We start from the raw sequence: 19,666 nt of genomic DNA on the forward strand, positions 1-19,666 counted from the left end.
GAGCTTGACATCATCCAGGACAAACCCTCCCACTTAGTTGACATCCCATTCATGATCTACAACACTGACACCTTCCATCATCGGCACAGGGGCATCAGTGCACATCATCGGCTAGATGTACTGCAGGAACTCACCAAGGCTCCTTCAACAGCACCTTCCAACACGTGGGGCTGGATTCTCCAATCTACAGGACGGCGCACGCTGTGTCCACAGCGTCAGGCCTTTGCCTGAGGCTCGCCCCCCGATGCTCCATCCCCGACCGGCCAAGTTTCCGATGGCATGGGGCTCTCATGGTCTCACCTGTCGTGAACATAGCGTGTCGGGGGAGGGCCGATCTGCGGGCAGGGGGGCTTCATTCGGGGCTGGGGCATTGCGGGGGTGGGGGGGGGGGGGCGATCCGGGGCGCGTGAGTGGCCGAAGGGGGGGGACGACAATTTTTGCGGTACGGGTCCGCGGGCTGAGTCCACCATGAAGCACGGCGCGGCCGCTGCAGATGCCGGAATAGACCCTGGGAGCATCCCTGAACATTTTCCTCTGACCAGGATGACCAAGAATGTAATTACCAGCCTGCAGCAGTAGTAGTGGGATGCAGGGATCGGGGCACAGAAGGCCTCAAGGGGAGCCACCCACCGTGGCACCAGCTGTGATGGCCCCACCCATGACAGGGCACTCTATAGGAGGACAATGAGAACCACTACCAACAAATGCATTGTGTGACAGCACCAACAATTGCGCCTATCCAAGTCTCGCTCCAGGTGAATGGCCACACAACCCGTATGGAACTCGATACGGGGACTGCCGTGTCTGTCATTAGTCGACGTACCTTAAACCGCATATGATCCAGAATTCGCCGCTGACGCTCCATGATACCAATGCAAGGTTAGCGACCTACAAGGGGAGTCTCTCGCGATTGCGGGCACGACCACCGTCCCCGTTGAATATGACAGCCAGTCAGCAAATTTATTGTACATGGGAGCGGCGCAAGCCTGTTGGGGCATGACTGGCTCCGGCACCTCCGCTTAGACTGGCAGAGGGTTTGCCGAATGCACCCACAAGACCCCAAAGCATATTAGCCAGATTTCCGATCGTATTCCAGGAAGATTTGGGGACCATCAGGGGGGCCGAAGGCCGAATAAGTATGGGCTCCATGGCCCAACCGTGCCCAACCGCTATTTCTGTGCCCGCCCAGTTCCATACGCCTTGCATTCAAAGGTAGATGCAGAGTTGGACTGTATCGAGAACCTGAGGATCATAAGTCCGGGACAATTTCCAAATGGGCGGTGCTGGTCGTACCAGTAATGAAGCCTGACGAGTCGGTGCGTCTCTGCAGGGATTATAAAGTGACAATAAATGGGTATAATGCTTAGACATTTATCCAGTCCTCAAGATCGATGATCTGTATGCCAAGCTCAGCAGTGGACCTGCCTTCACCAAGCGCGATTTGAGCCATGACTATCTCCAGCTGGTCCTGGCCTTAGTCGAGAAGATTCGTCCCCATCAACATTCAGAGTCTCCTCAGCTTATGCAATATTTCAGAGGATCATGGAGAACATGTTGTGGGGGTTACCACACATGGTAGTCTGCTTAGACGATGCATTAATTTATTTTTAAAAGATAATTTATTGAAGGTATATTCAGAAAATACAATAACAGGAACAGGCAAATGACAGAACAATATCGAACAATCCATAATACAGTAACAGTGCACATAACATGATAACAATATAACACAGCAGGAACCCTCCCCCATATATACAAATACATCCTCCAAAGAATTTTTCAACCAAAATAAAATAACCCCCCCCCCCTACCCCCTCATAACTAATAGTTGCTATACAACTTTCAGCTGAATGAGACTATGTCTGGCACATGACGAGGATGCATTAAGCACAAGCAGTGCTTCTCCCCAAATCCACCCTCGCACCGTGCCTCCCAATTCTTCCTCCTGTTTTTGTCACATTGCCACCTCCTGGCCAGCTCAGCATCCACGTTAGAGATCTTGCCATCCCCAATATCATCCTCCAAGAGGACCCTATCCTGTAAACCTGAGGGCGGCAACATTGGGAACAAATCCACCTCCTTTCTCAAAATGGCCCTGATTTGGAGGTACCTGAACTCATTACCTTTGGGCAATTGGTAAGCCTCTGTCAACTCAGCCAGGTCTGCAAATTTCCCACCTAGTAACTGGCCCTCAAAGCATTTGATCCCCAAATGGTCCTAAACCTGGCCTTCAATCTCGCTGGGACAAATCTATGGTTACCACAGATCGGGGCCTTTCTATACATGCCCTCCAAGCCAAAATGTAGACGGGGCTGTATCCACACCTTTAGGGTAGAATTTACCACTGGATTCAATGAGTACCTGTTCAGTGAGAATGGCAGTGGAGCTGAAGCCAGTGCCCTTAAGGAGGTACCTCTACATGAGGCCTCCTCCACCCTGCACCACACCAACCCTTGGTCCATTCCTGGATCATGACAATAGTAATTCTGAATGTTAGGGAAAGCCCTGCACTGGGTGTGATTCCTGGCAGCGTGTGACTACGTATTGGAAACCGCCTGGGGCCCACATACTCCACGCGGCCACATTGAGCCTCCTATTGCTACCCACTAAGCCACCTACTGCCACCACAGCCGATGAAGTAATAGCTGCCCTCATTTCATGGACTCACTACCGGTCATGCATCTCACATTCATGGCTGGACACAAACCGATCCACAGCTCTCAGGTACATGGTGGAGCATGGGGAAGGTGCAAGAACTGAGCATCGAAGATGGTGTGTTCTTATGGGGCACCCACGTGATGATCGCCAAGCATGGACATGCGGCGCTGTTACTAGGCCTCCATAATGGACACCTGGGAGTGTATAAAAGTGATATGCTCGCCTGGAGCTGTGTCTGGTGGCCTGGCATCACCGTGGACTTTGAATGAGTATTCCAGCGATGCCCCCACTGTCAGGGGCACCAACGATTACCCCTAGCAGCCTCACCCCACCCTTGGGAATGGCCGAGAAGGCAATGGGTCCAGGTTCATATCGACTTTGCGGGCCATTCCAGGGGGGAAATGTTCTCCTCTTGGTAGATGCTCACTCTTAGTGGCTGGAAGTGGTGTGGATGCAGGCGACCACAGCCCGGGCCACCGCAGAAAAACAGCCAGATTTTCAGTTTGCATCGAATCCCCGAGGTACTGATGTCGATAACAGCATGGTGTTCACAAGTACGTTGTTCGCCTCCGCCAACGGAATTCAACACTTGAGGATTGCTTCTTCCTACCCGGCTTAGAACAGATTGGCCGAAAGAGAGGTCCAAACATTTAAGCTGGGCATAAAGAAGGTGACAGCTAGATCCTGGGACACTCGCCTGGAGTGTTTTCTTTTCTTCTATCGCACAACACCACATACCTTAACAGGCATTGCACCAGTGGAGCTCTTGATGAGTCGTCGCCTCCGCGCCCACCTAGTCATCCCAGATCTAGTTGGGAGTGTCCGCCAGAACGATGACCAGTGCGAGATCAATGCTGATCGCTGTCCGCAAGCCCACACATTCGCCCCTGGCGACGCCATGCACATCTGAAAATTCGGCAATGGGGCTATTTAAGTCCCAGGTGTCATCTTCACGTCACTGGATCGGTACGTGACAAGGCCAGGGTGGGAATCCAGTGGCCATGTGCAGTTGCGTGCCGGACGTCCCCACTGAATAGCCCGCCATCCCACCGCAGTCTCGGGTCCACCAGGTTGCTGCAGGCCCTACCGCCCCTACTGCCATCACCAGTGGCACTGGTCCTGGTTGTGGCTGCAAACAAACACCCCCGAATTCAGGACGGCGAGATGTGGACGAGGATCTATTCAGCTCTGACTCAGAGACCGAAATGGACACACTGCCCCCGCCCGAGGCACCTGCACCAGCAGCCGTGCTGACAACACTGCCTCCACCTCAGTGGTTATAATGCAAGAGCCATTCTCCAGTTTGGTACACATCCCGGGCCGACACCGACCATGCCAGACCGTCAACCCCGATCTAAATGGACCAGAAGTCCAGGACTGGTTCCAACAGACATGGACACGACTCCGGACTTGGGTGGGATGAGGGGTGTGGGGGTGTAGAGAGGGGAGAAGAGTGTTATAACCCCAGCGGAGGTCACAGGTTAGGAACCATCAGGTTCCTGTGGCCTCCGGGAAATAGGAACTTCCCCAGTAAAGGGGCGGGGTTTCCCCTTAACAGGTGTAGCCCCTCTAGTATAAAAACTCCAACCTGGGTGCAGGTTGGGGAAAGGGGACCCTCTGGGGAGTGATGATGATTTGACTGTAAGTAATAATAAACCTCTTTGTGCTCTAACCTACTGCTTATGCATGGCTGCTTACCTCAGATCTAACAGTAAGCTTGCAGGTACAGCAGGCGGTAAAGAAGGCAAATGGTATGCTGGCCTTCAAAGCGAGAGGATTCAAGTACAGGAATAGGGATGTGTTGTTGCAAATATACAGGGCCTTGGTGAGACCTCACCTGGAATATTGTGTGCAGTTTTGGTGTCCTTATCTGAGGAAGGATTCTAGCTGTAGAGGAAATGCAGCGAAGGTTTGCCAGACTAATCCCTGGGATGGAGGGAGATTGAGTTGGTTAGGATTGTATTCGCTGGAGTTCAGAAGAATGAAGGGGGATCTTATAGAAAACCATTAAATTCTAACAGAGCTAGACAGGGCAGATGCAGGAAGGATGTTCCTGATGGTCGGTGTGTCCAGAACCAGGGGGCACTGAGTACGGGGTAGACTATTTAAGACAGAAATGCGGAGAAATGCCTTCACCCAGTGGGTGATGAGCCTGTGGAATTCATTACCACAGGAAGTAGTTGAGTCTAAAACATATATTTTCAAGAAGCAGTTAGAATTAGCACTTGGGGCGAAGGGGATCAAAGTATTTGGGGGAAAGTGGGATCAGTCTTTTGAATTAGGTGATCAGCCATGATCATAATGATTGGCGGAGCAAGCTCGAAGGGCCGAATGGCCTCCTCCTGCTCCTATTGTCTATGTTTTTATGTTTCTATCATCTCGAGGGCAATCAGGGAAGGGTAACAAATGCTCAATGATGAATAAATCCGATGGAAACATAAGTAAATATTCCTATCTTTCTGTTTATTAATATAGAAATATTCAGCAAGACATCATGAGGTGAATTTGTCAAAGGTCAGCCCATCAATGCAAGCATTTATGAGTCCACAGGATGATGCAGAGCAAGATAAATTTGCAGGACTCCTCACACTCCTGGCAGCTCGAAAGGTAATTTATCCATGGCCTGACACCAATGGGGAAGTGAGGAACCAGCAGGGAGGGGTCAGTGATGGGTGTTCAAAGTTGAAAGGTTGGGACAGGTGTGATGTGACTTTGTGCATACACAGTGCACTGCAGTTTACATGTTCCCTGGTGTGATTTCAGAGTTTTTTTCTCTTGTGGTGTAATCCGTTTTAACCAGGATGCCTCGATCTCCTGGCTCAGACCATTAAGCAGCATTTTTATTGTCAAATATCACAGAATCATAGAGTTTACAGTGCAAAAGGAGGTCATTCGGCCCATCGAGATTGCATCGGCTCTTGGAAAGAGCACCCCACTTAAGCCCACTCCTCCACCCTATCTCTAATACTTATCACCTAATATAGTTAGAGACAACAGATGAAACAGGTGAATATGTATTGGTGAAAAACGGGTTGTTGCTTGTGTCATGTGAGAGTACCTTTAAGAAATGTGTGTTTAAGAAATGTACCTTTAAGAAATGGGTGTTTATCAGTGATGTCAGAGTGTGGGTGGAGCTGTGCTGTCTGTCAGCTTTTTACTTTTGTTTTAGGCTGTTTGCTGCAGGGTGTGTTTTAGTTTCGTTTTCAGAGCTGGATAACTGCAGTCACAGCCAGAAGGGGTGACTGCTAATAACTGCTCTCAGTAGTGACTTTAACCGGATGTGCTTCTGTTTAAAGGTTTTTTAAGTCTTATGGATGTTAAGAGGGCAGCTTAAGGATTACTTAGTATTGTATTCTTTGGGGGTTGTATTTGAATTAATTGTTGCTAAGATGTTCACTGTATGTTTTAAAAAGGTTAACTTGAGTTCATAGAATAAACATTGTTTTGCTTTAAAAAATACTTTTCCATTTCTGCTGTACCACACCTGTAGAGTGGGCCGTATGCTCCCCATACCACAATCTATTAAAAGTTGTGGGTCAGGCGCGGACTTCCGGTTGCGGCTATGCCTAGGTAGGTCGCACGTTCGGCAGCTCCCACCGGGAACGGACTTTTGGGCTCTTCAGAGGGGCCCCAATGGCAATTGTTCGACGGCTTCCAGTGTGGGAAGGTGACAGCAAGGTCCCCCCGACATTATATGGATTGGACCAGGAGTGGAGCGGCTAAAAAAGAGATCCTGGTGCAGCGGAAAGTGCGAGGGAGGAAAAGCAAGATGGCGGCGGGTGGAGACCAAGCAGCGTGGGCGCAGTGGTCGCAGGAGCAGCAGGAGTTTCTTAAATGCTGCTTTGAGGAGCTGAAGACAGAAATGCTGGCGCCAATGAAGGCGGCGATTGAGAAGCTTGTGGAGACCCAGAAGGCCCAATGGGCGGCGATCCGGGAGGTGCGGCAAAAAGCTTCGGAGAACGAGGACGAGACCTTAGGCCTGGCGGTGAAGGTGGAGGCGCATGAGGCGCTGCACAAGAGGTGGGCGGAAAAATTCGAGGACCTGGAGAATAAGTCGAGGAGGAAGAATCTTCGGATTCTGGGTCTCCCGAAGGAGTGGAGGGGCCCGATGCCGGGGCATATATGACTATGATGCTCAATTCGCTGATGGGCGCGGGAGCTTTCCCGAGGCCCCTGGAGCTGGATGGGGCTCATCGGGTCCTGGCAAGGAGACCCAAAGCCAATGAGTCACCAAGGGCTTTCCACTTTGTGGAAAGAGACTGTGTCCTAAGATGGGCCAAAAAAGAGTGGAGCAGCAGGTGGGAGAACACGAAGGTCCGAATTTATCAGGATTGGAGTGCGGAGGTGGCTAAGAAGAGGGCTGGTTTCAACGGGCTAAGGCGGTACTCCACCGGAAGGGGGTGAAGTTCGTGATGCTGCAGCCAGCGCGATTGTGGGTCACGTTCCAGGATCGGCACCACTATTTTGAAACGCCTGATGAGGCATGGAACTTTATACAGACTGAAAAGTTGGACTCAAATTGGGGGTTTGTCGTGGGGGGATGTTTACTGTGTTTACCGCGTTTGGGGATGGTTCTTTTTGTTTTGGTGCTGGGTGGGGTTGGGTGAATGGATTTGATGTGGGCGCTGTGGGAGAGTGTGGGCGTCAGTGTTGGAGGGGCAGGGCCCCGCGGAGGAAGAGGGGGGGTTGGAGGCCCAGGGATGGGGAGTTGGGGTAAGGCCGCAAAAAGGAGCTGCGCCAGAGGGGGCGGGGCCGGCTCAGGAAAGCGCGGTTTTTTTCCCGCGTTAGGGAAGGATGGGGCGGGGCCAGGGGGGGAAGAGCAGTGCTGGAGAGGAGTGCATACTGACTGCCAAGGGATGGGGGGATTCTCACACTGGGGGGTCGACGGAATGGCGGGAGAGGCCGGGGTCATCAGGAGTCAGCTGTCTTACGGGAGTGTCATGGGGGGAGCAAAATGGCTAGATGAGGATCTAGCGGGGGGGACGAGGGCAACAGGGTGCTGCTGCATTGGCCAAAAGGGAGCTGGAAGTAGGAGAGGTAGTCGGGGCGGGGGTCCGCGGCCTGGGGGACTGGAGGGTGCGGGAGGCGCGGGCACGTGGCTGGCCTAGAAAAGGAGATGGCTAGTCGGCAGGGGGGTGGGGTGGGTGGAGCAGCCCCCCGATCTGGCTGATAACTTGGAATGTGAGGGGCCTGAACGGGCCGTTCAAGAGGGCCCGGGTGTTCGCGCACTTAAAGGGACTGAAGGCAGACGTGGTTATGCTCCAGGAGACACATCTGAAGGTGGCAGATCAGGTAAGGCTGAGAAAGGGATGGGTATATGCCCCGAATTGGGATGATGCCGGATTTATGAAATGCATGCTGGGTCGGATTCCGGATCCGGAGGTGGGAAGCTTGATAATGGGGGGGGACTTCAACATGGTGATGGACACAGCACTGAACCGTTCTGGGTCCAGGACGGGTAAGAGGCCGGCTGCGGCCAAGGTGCTCAGGGGGTTTAAGGACCAGATGGGGGGGAGTGGATCCATGGAGGTTTGCCAGGCCGCTGGCCAGGGAATTTTCCTTCTTTTCCCACGTCCATAGAGCCTACTCCCGGATAGATTTTTTCATTTTGAGTAGGGCGCTAATCCCGAAAGTGCAGGGAACAGAATATTCGGCCATAGCCATCTGGGGGAGGAGAGGGACCAGCGCCTGCTGTGGCGCCTCGATGTGGGACTGTTGGCGGATGAGGGGGGGTTAGGGCGGGTGCGGGGGTGTATTGAAAGATACTTGGAGGCCAACGACAACGGGGAGGTGCAGGTGGGGGTAGTCTGGGAGGCGTTGAAGGCGGTGGTCAGGGGAGAGCTAATCTCCATTAGGGCCTACAGGGAGAAGAGAGAGGGGAGGGAGAGGTTGGTGGGGGAGATTCTAAGGGTAGACAGGAAGTATGCAGAGACCCCCGAGGAGGGGCTACTTAGGGAGCGACGGAACCGCCAGACGGAATTCGACCTGTTGACCACGGGGAAAGCAGAGGCACAGTGGAGGAAAGCGCAGGGCGCGACGTATGAGTATAGGGAGAAGGCTAGTCAGATGCTGGCACACCAGCTTCGTAAGAGGGAGGCAGCGAGGGAGATTGGTGGAGTTAAGGATAGAGGGGGGAATACGGTGCGGAGTGCGGTGAGAATAAACAAGGCATTTAGGGACTTCTATGGGGATCTGTACAGGTCTGAGCCCCCAGCGGGGGAGGAGGGGATGCGACGATTCCTAGATCAGCTGAGGTTCCCGAGGGTGGAGGAGGAGGAGGTGGCTGGTTTGGGGGGCGCCGATCGGGCTGGAGGAGCTGGTTAAAGGATTGGGGAGCATGCAGGCGGGGAAGGCCCCGGGGCCGGATGAGTTCTCGGTTGAATTCTACAGGAAATACGTGGACCTGCTGGGCCCGTTGCTAGTGAGGACTTTTAATAAGGCAAGGGAGGGGGGACCTTGCCCCCGACAATGTCCAGGGCGCTGATTTCTTTGATCTTGAAGCGGGACAATGATCCATTGCAATGTGGGTCGTATAGACCGACCTCGCTCCTCAATGTTGACGCTAAGTTGCTGGCAAAGGTGCTGGCTACGAGAATTGAGGACTGTGTCCCGGGGGTAATTCATGAGGACCAGACGGGATTTATGAAGGGTAGGCAGCTAAACACAAATGTGCGAAGGCTCCTCAATGTGATTACGATGCCCTCGATGGAGGGGGAAGTGAAGGTAGTGGCAGCTATGGACACGGAGAAGGCCTTTGATCGGATGGAGTGGGAGTATCTTTGGGAAGTGTTGCGGAGGTTTGGGTTCGGGGAGGGGTTCATCAGTTGGGTCAGGCTGCTATATAGAGCCACGGTGGCGAGTGTGGCTACAAACCGGCGGAGGTCGGAGTACTTTCGGCTGTACCGGGGGATGAGGCAGGGGTGCCCCTTATCCCCCTTGTTGTTTGCACTGGCAATTGAGCCACTGGCCATGGCACTGAGGGAGTCCAGGAAATGGAGGGGACTGGTCCGAGGGGGGGAGAGGAATACCAGGTGTCGTTGTATGCCGACGACCTGGTGTTGTATGTGGCGGATCCAGTGGAGGGGATGGCGGAGGTCATGCGGATCCTTAGGGAGTTTGGGGACTTTTCGGGGGATAAACTCATCGTAGGGAAGAGTGAGCTCTTTGTGGTGCATTCAGGGGGACCAGGGAAGGGGGATAGACGAGCTGCCGCTGAAGAGGGCGGAGAGGAGCTTTCGGTACCTAATGATCCAAGTAGCTAGGAGTTGGGGGGCCCTGAACAAGCTTAATTTGACGCGGTTGGTGGAGCAGATGGAGGAGGATTTTAAAAGATGGGATATGCTACCACTCTCACTAGCGGGTAGAGTGCAGGCGGTGAAAATGACGGTCCTCCCGAGGTTTCTCTTTGTGTTCCAGTGCCTTCCCATTATGATCTCCAAGGCCTTTTACAAACGGGTAAGCAGGAGCATCATGGGATTTGTGTGGGCGAATAAGACCCCGAGGGTGAAGAGGGTGTTTCTTGAGCGTAGCAGGGACAGGGGATTGGGGGGGGGGTGGGGGGGGGGGGCTGGCGCTGCCGAATTTCTGTGGCTATTATTGGGCAGCCAATGTGGCGATGATCCGTAAGTGGGTAATGGAGGGAGAGGGGGGCGATGTGGAAGAGGCTAGAAATGGCGTCCTGTGTGGGCACTTGTGACGGCACCGCTGCCGCTCCCGCCGACAAGGTACACCATGGGTCCAGTTGTGGCGGCGATGCTGAAGATCTGGGGGCAGTGGAGGCTACTACAAGGTCACTAGTGTGATCAGTATAGTGTCGACCCACAGCTGAATATGTACAGCAGTTCATCTAGTTGAATAAAACAGTGTTGGATCTTCTCCTGGGTTAGACGTCTGTTTCTAACTTCCCTGCATCGAGTGCTGTCTGAAGTGTTGGGTGCTCTGAGGTACAGATGAACCAACACAGTTGCGATTGGCACAATGCAGTTTTATTCCATTAAACTATTTATACATCAGACTTGGTACTCAGCACGTTGTGACTGTGTGAGTGTCTTGCTATGAGGTCCTGGCCCTGTGCCGTCTCCAGATGGACTGCCCAGGAAGTCTCCTGTTTCTTGTTTTATACTGTGTCTGCTCTTGTCTGTGATTGGCTTTCGTGTTATGTGTGCTAATTGGTCCGTTGGTCTGTCTATCATTATGTATGTGTTAAGATGTATGTTTGAATATCATGACACAGTCCACATCGAACCAACCTGCCTAACACATCAATCCCTGATGAAGGAGTCAGCGGTGTCACCGTAGTTGCAGGACTGCACTAGAATGCGAAGCTGAGTAAGAAAAGACTGAAAAGGCTCGTCCTTACCTTGAAGGCGCTGCTGGAATACATAACGCTCAAAGCTTTCGTTTGTCTCGACCGCGCAGTGACTGTCGAATTTGGCGAGGACGGTCTGGAACTTGGCCTTGTCCTCACTGTCAGCAAAAGTGAGCGAATTGAAGATTTGGATGGCCTGTTCCCCCGCAGTAGACAACAGCAGGGCGAATTTTCGAGCATCGGAGGCACTTTCGAGGCCCGAGGCGCCAAGGTATATGCTGAATTTCTACTCGAAGACCCGCCAGTTGGCGCCAAGGTTCCTGGAGATCTGGAGCTGCGGAGGTGCCTGGATCTTTTCCATGTCACTGGAAGGCAGTTGCTGGTCTTCAGTGAATTTCCGAAGGTAAATTACTTAGAGGCAGTAGCCACTTCTGGTATCATGTCATGTTGTTCACCCTGGGGTAACACGGATTCCACACAATGCAATTAACTGATCAAGTATACACCAAACAAAGGCGTTAGTTCAATATGAGATTTATTGAACTCTAGTAACGAAACACATAGCTGCCTGTGGGTTGACTCTCTACTACCCTAAGTAAACTAAAGTTGACTATCCAGACCAGGTTAGCTCTGATCCACGTGTAGGAGGTGTTGAATGATTTGTACACCCTGACTATTACTACAGGTATCACCAGTGGAAAGAGGCAGAGTGCTGATGCCTCGTGTGTTTAAGAGGTGTAAGCCCCCCTCTGGTGTCCTGTCTTGTGATTGGTTGTGTTCTGTTCTGTATATTGATTGGCTCACCTGGGTGTCTGTCATTGCCTGCTTTTACCTCATGATGTGCATGGGTGCATATTATGACAATCCCAACTGCCCCAATCCCCGATGGTGCTGCCCCACTTCCCCCCCCCCCTTCCCCCGCCAGTGCCCTCTCAGTGATCCTCAACCTGCTTTGCCTTCTGTGTTCCTCTGCTGTGTCTAGGTGTGTCCCCAGGGTGCACATCAGAGGTGGAGGCAGTCTGCTGCTTACTGTGTCACGTGGCCTTTGATGCCCCTGGCGAGCATCCTGCGGCTGGCGGGCCCTGGGTCTCTTGCCGGCGGCACATGCCTCGCCGTGCTCCCCTGTTCCAGAGGCTGACTCCGAAACGCACCGTTGTCAGGACGGGTTGAACGCAAGGGTGCTGGTGGCGGACATCAGCACCACGTAGGGAGAATCTGGGTTGGCACCCAGTGCCTCCTCCTCCTGGTCAGTGCCCTGGGGTGTCACATTGGAATGGAGGGGCAGCTGGATTGAGCTCCAGATGCCCTGAGTCATCTGGCTCTGCCAACCATGGCAGCTCTCCAATTTCTGCACCGTGGTGTCCTCAGTGACTGGGACATGTCCTGAAGCACCCCGGCAAGGTCCACCTGAGACCGAAACATGTCCCCCAGTGGCTGAGACTTGCTGCCAAGGTCCTCAGCCATGGCCGTCACTGATTGAACTATACATTGGACACCTCCACTCCTGCTGCCACTGCAGTCGCCACCACAGCAGTGTTGGCCAAGGTGCCAGGGTCGGCCGTCGGGAAGCTCCCGGCAGTTCCCGCTCGCTGGAAAAATCGCACCCATAGTTTTGTTGCGTTCATTTGATAGAGCATTTTGGTCGTTATTTTTTTAAGATTTCTTGATATTGTGTAGCTTTCATTTTGCATGTTTAATTTTTATCTATTCTATTATTTATTTTAAGAATTGATTTAATTCCTTAAGTTTTAAAAGTTTTCAATGTGCCCCCGTGGCCTTTGGGGTTCCTCCAATCGGCTATGGACCTGCTGGAATGTCGCTGATAGCTCCCTTTGAATCTCACAGCTGCACCTTATTGACTGCATCAGTTCCGGGTAAACCTGATCCATAGGCTCAGCATCTGACTGCTGTCCCGGTTGGATGTTCCTGCCTCCATTCGATGTGCATCAGCAACTGTATGGTGGTCACCAGATTATGCCCCAGAAACCTGACCATTACATTCGCCCACCACGGTGTGTGTCTCTGTGCTGTTGGAGGGTGTGGTTGACAGCTGTGACGCGTCTATGATGGTCTCCTAGGAGCTCCCCTCCATGGAGTTCTCTTGGGAGGCAGCGGTGGGGAAACGCCCCGATGGGCTGGCACCATCGGAGATCCTGCGGGGAAATGGTCATGGGTCAGCGGAAGGGAAGGAGCATCATGCTGGCATTAATAACTCACATGTGACAGGTAATCTGAATAGGGGTTTGCGACCCTCACCTCTGCGCTGTATGCCAACCTCTACCTTGGTGACCGATCAGTTCTTTGCCACCACCACTTCCTCCAGGGCCCGTTCCTCGTAGGGGTTGAGGACTCCGATGCCCAGCACCCCGCTGCCCCTCTGGGCCCTCTCTCATCTGTTGTGTGGCAACATTTCCTGCGGGGACACATAAAGGGTATCGTGAGCTGCACGTGCTGTGCATCATAGGCTGGGCAAGGGGTTGGTGGAGATGGGGTGATTGGGGGCTTGGGGGGAGGGGGTGGATGGGAGGCAGCCCTGCTGGGCATGGGGGCTGATATACCATCAATTCACAGCAAGACCATATGAACAAGTGAACGAAGGCTTTATTACACAAAGAACTAGCCTGCCAATGACTTCTGTACAAATGAGCACCACCCACTGGGCGCAGGACTATATACCATACCGGGGGGGGGGGGGGGGGGGGGAGGGGGGCGGAGCCAGAGGCAGAGCCCACCGAGGTTCCAACTCAATTCTTAAAGTTTAAGGTTACACAGGCACCACATCTCCTGGTGAATACATTTCACAACATTCACCCCCTGTTTAAAAAAAACATTAAGTCCGGCAGGGGTGACGTGGGTCAAATGTCCAGTCTATCCGGAGGCCGGAGTGTCCTTTTAGACCTCCTCAGCTCTGGCAGTGCGGCGGGCACGGACGTCGTAGATGATGGTGACTCCGAGAGCGTGTTGTGCAGGCGCGGGGGGCGGCATAGGCGCAGGAAGACACAGGAGCCCCAGGGGGGGGGGGGGGGGCGAAAGAGACACGGTTGGTGGCGGTAGGCGATGCAGGGATGAGGGGGGGTGTGTTGGCAGGGGAATCAGCGGGCGCCAGGTCCCGTAGGGAGACTGTATCTTGCCGTCCGTCTGGGTGTGCAACGTAGGCGTAATGAGGGTTTGCGTGCAGCAGCTGGACCCTCTCGACTAGGGGGTCGGTCTTATGGCTCCTCACATGCCTCCGGAGAAGGACAGGCCCCGGAGTTGTCAGCCAGGATGGAAGCGAGACCCCGGAGATGGACTTCCTGGCGAAGACAAATAAGCGGTTGTGAGGGGTCTCATTCGTGGCTGTGCAGAGAAGCGACCTAATGGAGTGGAGCGCGTCGGGGAGGACCTTCTGCCAGCGGGGAACCGGGAGACTTCTAGACTGGAGGGCAAGAAGTACGGCCTTCCATACCGTCGCGTTCTCCCTCTCCACCTGCCCGTTGCCCTGCGGGTTGTAGCTGGTAGTCCTGCTCGAGGTGATGCCCTTACCGAGCAGATACTGACGCAGCTCATCGCTCATAAACGATATGTCCCGGTCACTGTGGATGTATTCAGGGAAACCGAACAGTGTGAAGGTGCTGTGCAGGGCCTTTATTACTGTGGCCGAGGTCAGGTCGGGGCAAGGGACAGCGAAAGGGAAGCGGGATTACTCGTCAATGACGGTCAAGAAGTACAGATTGCAGTTGGTGGATGGGAGTGGCCCCTTGAAGTCGATACTGAGGCCCTCAAAGGGCCTGGAGGCCTTTACCAGATGGGCCTTTTCTGGCCGGTAGAAGGGCAGTTTGCACTCCATGCAGACTTGGCAATCCCTGGTCATGGCTCTGACCTCCTCGGTGGAGTAGGGTAGGTTGCGGGACTTAATAAAATGGACAAGCCGGGTGACCCCTGGGTGGCAGAGGTCATTGTGGGGAGCACGTAGTCGGTCCCCCTGCGCGCTGGCGCAAGTACCGCGGGACTGGGCATCTGAGGGCTCGTTGAGTTCCCCAGGACGATACTTAATATCGTAAGTGTAGGTGGAGAGTTCGATCCTCCACCTCAAGATCTTATCATTTTAATCTTGCCCCGCTGTGCATTGTCAAACATAAAGGCAACCGACCGTTGGTCGGTGATGAGGGTGCACCTCCTACCAGCTAGGTACTGCCTCCAATGCCACACAGCTTCTACAATAGCTTGCGCCTCCTTCTCGACAGAGGAGTGTTGAATCTCGGAAGCATTGAGGGTTCTAGGTTACGGGCCTGACCACCTGGTTGAGGGTAGCAGCCAGGGCAATGTCTGACGCATCGCTCTCTACCTGAAAAGAGATGGGTTCGTCCACCGCGTGCATGGCGGCCTTAGTGATATCGGCCTTGATGCAGCTGAAGGCCGAGCGGGCCTCAGCCGTCAGGGGAAAAATAGTGGTCTTAATAAGTGGGCGGGCTTTGTCCGCGTAGTTGGGGACCCACTGGGCGTAGTATGAGAAAAGGCCCAGGCACCGTTTGAGGGCCTTGAGGATGTGGGGAAGGGGAAGTTCCATGAGGGGGCGCATGCGATCGGGGTCGGGCCCCAGGACTCCGTTTTCCACGACACAGCCGAGTATGGCTAGCCGGGTTGTACAGAAATACGCACTTCTCCCTATTATATGTGAGGTTGAAGGATTGGGTGGTTTGGAGGAACTTCTAAAGGTTGGCGTCATGGTCTTGCTGGTCATGGCCGCAGATGGTGACATTGTCCAAGTACGGGTATGTAGCCTGCAGCCCGTACTGATCCACCATTCGGTCCATCGTTCTCTGGAAGACCGAGACCCCATTGGTGACGCCGAAAGGGACCCTGAGGAAGTGGAAGAGTCGGCCGGCTGCTTCAAAAGCAGTGTAGTGGCGATCTTCCAGGCGAATCGGGAGCTGGTGGTAGGCAGACCTCAGATCCACCGTAGAGAAAACCTGGTAATGTGCCATCTGGTTGACCATTTCCGCAATGCGGGGGAGGGTGAATGCATCCAATTGCGTGAACCGGTTAATGGTCTGGCTGTAGTCCACCACCATCCGGTTCTTTTCCCCAGTCCACACAACCACCACTTGAGCTCTCCAGGGGCTGTTGCTGGCCTCGATGACCCCCTCTCTAAAGAGTCGCTGGACCTCTGACTTGATGAAAGTGAAATCTTGTGCACTGTACCGCTTGCTCCTGGTGGCGACGGGCTTACAGTCGGGGGTGAGGTTCGCGAAGAGCGAGAGGGCGACCTGAAGGGTCGCGAGGCTACATACCATGAGGGGGGGTAAGGGTCTGCCGAACTTCAGGGTCAGGCTTCGGTGACTGCATTGGAAGTCCAGTCCAAGCAGCAGAGGGGCGCAGAGGTGAGGGAGGACATACAGCTTAAAAAGGGCATACATAACGCCCTGTATCGCGAGATTCGCGACACAGTACCCCTGGATCCGGACCAAATGGGATCCGGAGGTGAGGGTGATCGTTTGAGATGCGGGGTAGATGCGCAGAGAGCAGCGCCTTACCGTTTCGGAGTTTACGAAGCTCTCCGTGCTCCCGGAGTCGAAGAGACAGGGGTCTCGTGCCCGTTTACCCGGACAACCATCATGGAACTCCTCAGGTGCTTCAGCTGTGACTGGTCGAGGTGCCGAGCTGCGTGTAATCAGTGTAGTCGGAGGAGTCTGGGTCATAAAATGGTGGCCCCCACGAGACGCACGTGTCGGATTGAGCTGAAGATGGCCGCCACCACTGTTTTGTTATGCTCTTGACGTAGCATAAGCTGCTTCCTTGATGTGCACTCTGACAAAGGAAGGTTCAGACTTGGAGATAGCTTTAACACATTTAGTAAACTGTTAACTATTCTCCTACTTGGATTCGACTCTCCTGTTAATCCTGCTATAGCTACTCAGACTAACGCACCAGTCTGCTGCAACCCACATGGTGGGTGTGATGTGTTTCAATCAACCCTGTCTGTACTCACTAAGTGTCTCCACTGGAAGGAGGAAGATCATGTGTGCTGTGTCCTTATATATGGGTTGGTGTAATGCCCCCCTGTGGTAGTGTCACCTCTGTGTGTGTTGTGACTGCCCATTGGTCGTGTCCTATCTTACTGGCCTATTGGTTGAATGTCTGTGTGTCATGATGTCTCTGGTGCTCCCTCTAGTGTTTATCTAGTCTAAGTGTATTTACATTAACCCCTTGTGTACTTACAGTGATAAATAGCACCACATCCCCTCTTTTTTCGTGTTACATATTTTCTGTAGGTAAATGTGTGATGACATGTACAAATCATGATGAGTGATGATTACACAATAAGTCAAAATCATATGCAGAGTCCAAAGTTCAGTAATTAATATGGTCGAGTGGCTTTCTTGTTTGGTTGGTGAGTTGGTGATGTTGATGGTGGCATTGCATTGTAAACGCCGTCAGTGTCCCTGTGCTGAAGGAACCAAGAAGTGGTCAAATCACTTCGTTGTCTGAGGTGGACTCTTTCTTTCTTTCGATGCTTGTGGTGGTAATTCATTGTACTGAGCTGAGCAGTAACAGTGTCCCTCATTTGCAGAGTTGTAGCACGTCGTACCAGTCGTAGTTCCATTGGTGTTGTTTTTGTCGTGCTTGTTATCGACGTTGTTGCCTTTGGTACACGTCTTGTTATTGTCTTTGATGTTGTTGTTGTGGTGGTTGGTTTTGTTGTTGTGTTTGCTGCGCTCAAGGACCACACTCTGTGGATAATACGAGTCCTTCACACAGTTACTCGTGTCAGCGTGCTTTGTGGCATCTGCTGTCTCCTTGAGCGTGCCGTCACTGAGTTTGCGGCGCTCCCCGTCTGGAGTCATGTCCGGCTTCCTTGAATCAGCTTTGGCTTGTCGATGCTCCCCGTCTGGAGTCTGGTCTGTTTCACCTGAGTCTGTTTTGGCTTGTCGATGCTCCCCGTCTGGAGTCATTGCAGGTTCACTTGAGTCAGCTGAGATTTCTTGATGCTCCCCGTCTGGGGTCATTTCAGGTTCACTTGAATCTTCTGAAGTTTTGTGATGCTCCCTGTCCGGAGTCAAAACATTCAGGAATGTACTTGCTTGTGGAGAGGCTCGAACGCATGAGGTTTGAAGTAATGTGGTGTCACCGGAGTCACCAGTAGTCTCACTGTGATTGTCGAGTGCCTCTGTACGTTCTAGCTGAGGTCTGTCACGTTGCACATCTGGTATGGGAAGTGGGATGCCGTCGTCACTTGTCGCACAGACAGTGGGTAGAGCCTCAGTGTCTTCTTGCTTTGCACTTGAGCGTGGTAGACTGTCAGAGTCTTCTTGCTGTTCACTTGAGTGTGGTGGACTGTCAGAGTCTTCTTGCTGTTCACTTGAGTGTGGTAGACTGTCATAGTCTTCTTGCTGTGCACTTGAGCGTGGCAGACTGTCATAGTCTTTCTGTTCACTTGAGCGTGGCAGACCTGCATCGTCTGCTGCTGGTTGCTCAGAGGAGGTTGCTAGACCCTCATGGTCTTGTTCATGCAAGGACTGCGCTCTGGTGTCTTGCGTTCCTTCCATCGTGGAGTCCGCCCACGAGCTCGCTGTGGAGGCTTGTGTCACTCCCTCTGTGGAATCTTGCAGCGTTCCCTGTGTGGAATCGTGCATTGGTCTCGCTGTGGAGACTGTCATCACTTTTTATTGATGCAAGGACTGCGCTCTGGCGTCTTGCGTTGCTTCTATTGTGGAGGCTGTCCACGTGCTCGCTGTGGAGGCTTGTGTCACTCGAGTCACTTCTTGTTCATGCAAGGACTGCGCTCTGGAGTCTTGCGTTGCTTCTATTGTGGAGTCTGTCCACGAGCTCGCTGCGGAGGCTTGTGTCACTGGAGTCACTTTCTGTGTGGAGGCTGGGACCCTTCGCGGTGCGTGACAACTCTCTCTGTGGCAGCAGGCGGCTCTCTGTGGTCTTGTACCGCTCTCTGTCTCTTGGTTTCAGGCTGCAGCATCATCCTGCACTCACGAGTCGGGATGTCATATATGCTGGGCTGAAGATCCTCAAATCCGAAGAACACATCCGCGTCTGTGTCGGATTCTTCACTGTGCAACACATCTCGTCGCGGTTCGGATTTGGTAGTGGGGTCGCCATCTCCAAAGATGAAATCATCGTCTGAGTCGTAGTCTACAGAAAACATATCATCTTCTAGGACGGTGCTAACTGCTTGCGGCAGGGTTCTGCGGAAGTTACTTTCAGCTACTGGTCGAATTTCAGGCATTGTGCTGCCGTTACAGGTGAAAGAATCTTGTTTTGAGGCTATAAAACATTTTTTTCTTGATTTGGGACATTTCCCCTTTAAGTGGCCGTGGTCCTGGGCCTCTGACGTCACGACGCTTGTGACGTAAAGCATAGGAAGCGATTGCGCATGCGCAGATCGCTGTTCCTTTACTTTACACATTTCTGTCAACTGCGCATGTGCGGCATCTTTTCCAAGATGGCCACCAATCAAAATTGGCGTTCGCTGCTCGCCCACCCCAGCCTCGTGGTTAGTATTGGCACCTCTTTTACTGTTTTCTGTTGGTTTCTTTGTCTTTTCCTTCCAGTATCGTTCGAACTTGTCCAGGACTGTCTGGAATTCACTCTTGTCTTGCCCTTTGGAGAACTTGAAGGTCTCGAAGATTTCTGCTGCTTTTTTTACCCACGATGGTAAGTAGAAGCTTTATTTTCTCTGCATCCGCCACGCCATCTAAGTCGGACGCT

At 53.0% G+C, this 19,666-nt stretch overlaps 1 protein-coding gene across 4 annotated transcripts in view; it reads left to right on the forward strand.

Moving 5' to 3' along the window:
• LOC140394997 (uncharacterized) overlaps window positions 1-19,666 on the forward strand; it is a 403,426-nt gene that overhangs the window by 299,227 nt on the left and 84,533 nt on the right. For all 4 annotated transcript variants that reach the window (XM_072482288.1, XM_072482301.1, XM_072482311.1 and 1 more), the window contains one exon: window positions 5,134-5,265. In XM_072482288.1, the coding sequence (XP_072338389.1) occupies window positions 5,134-5,265 (132 nt within the window). The remainder of the gene's footprint in view (window positions 1-5,133; window positions 5,266-19,666) is intronic.

This window comes from Scyliorhinus torazame, chromosome 2 (assembly GCF_047496885.1).
Source record: "Scyliorhinus torazame isolate Kashiwa2021f chromosome 2, sScyTor2.1, whole genome shotgun sequence".
NCBI classification, from domain to species: Eukaryota; Metazoa; Chordata; class Chondrichthyes; order Carcharhiniformes; family Scyliorhinidae; genus Scyliorhinus; species Scyliorhinus torazame.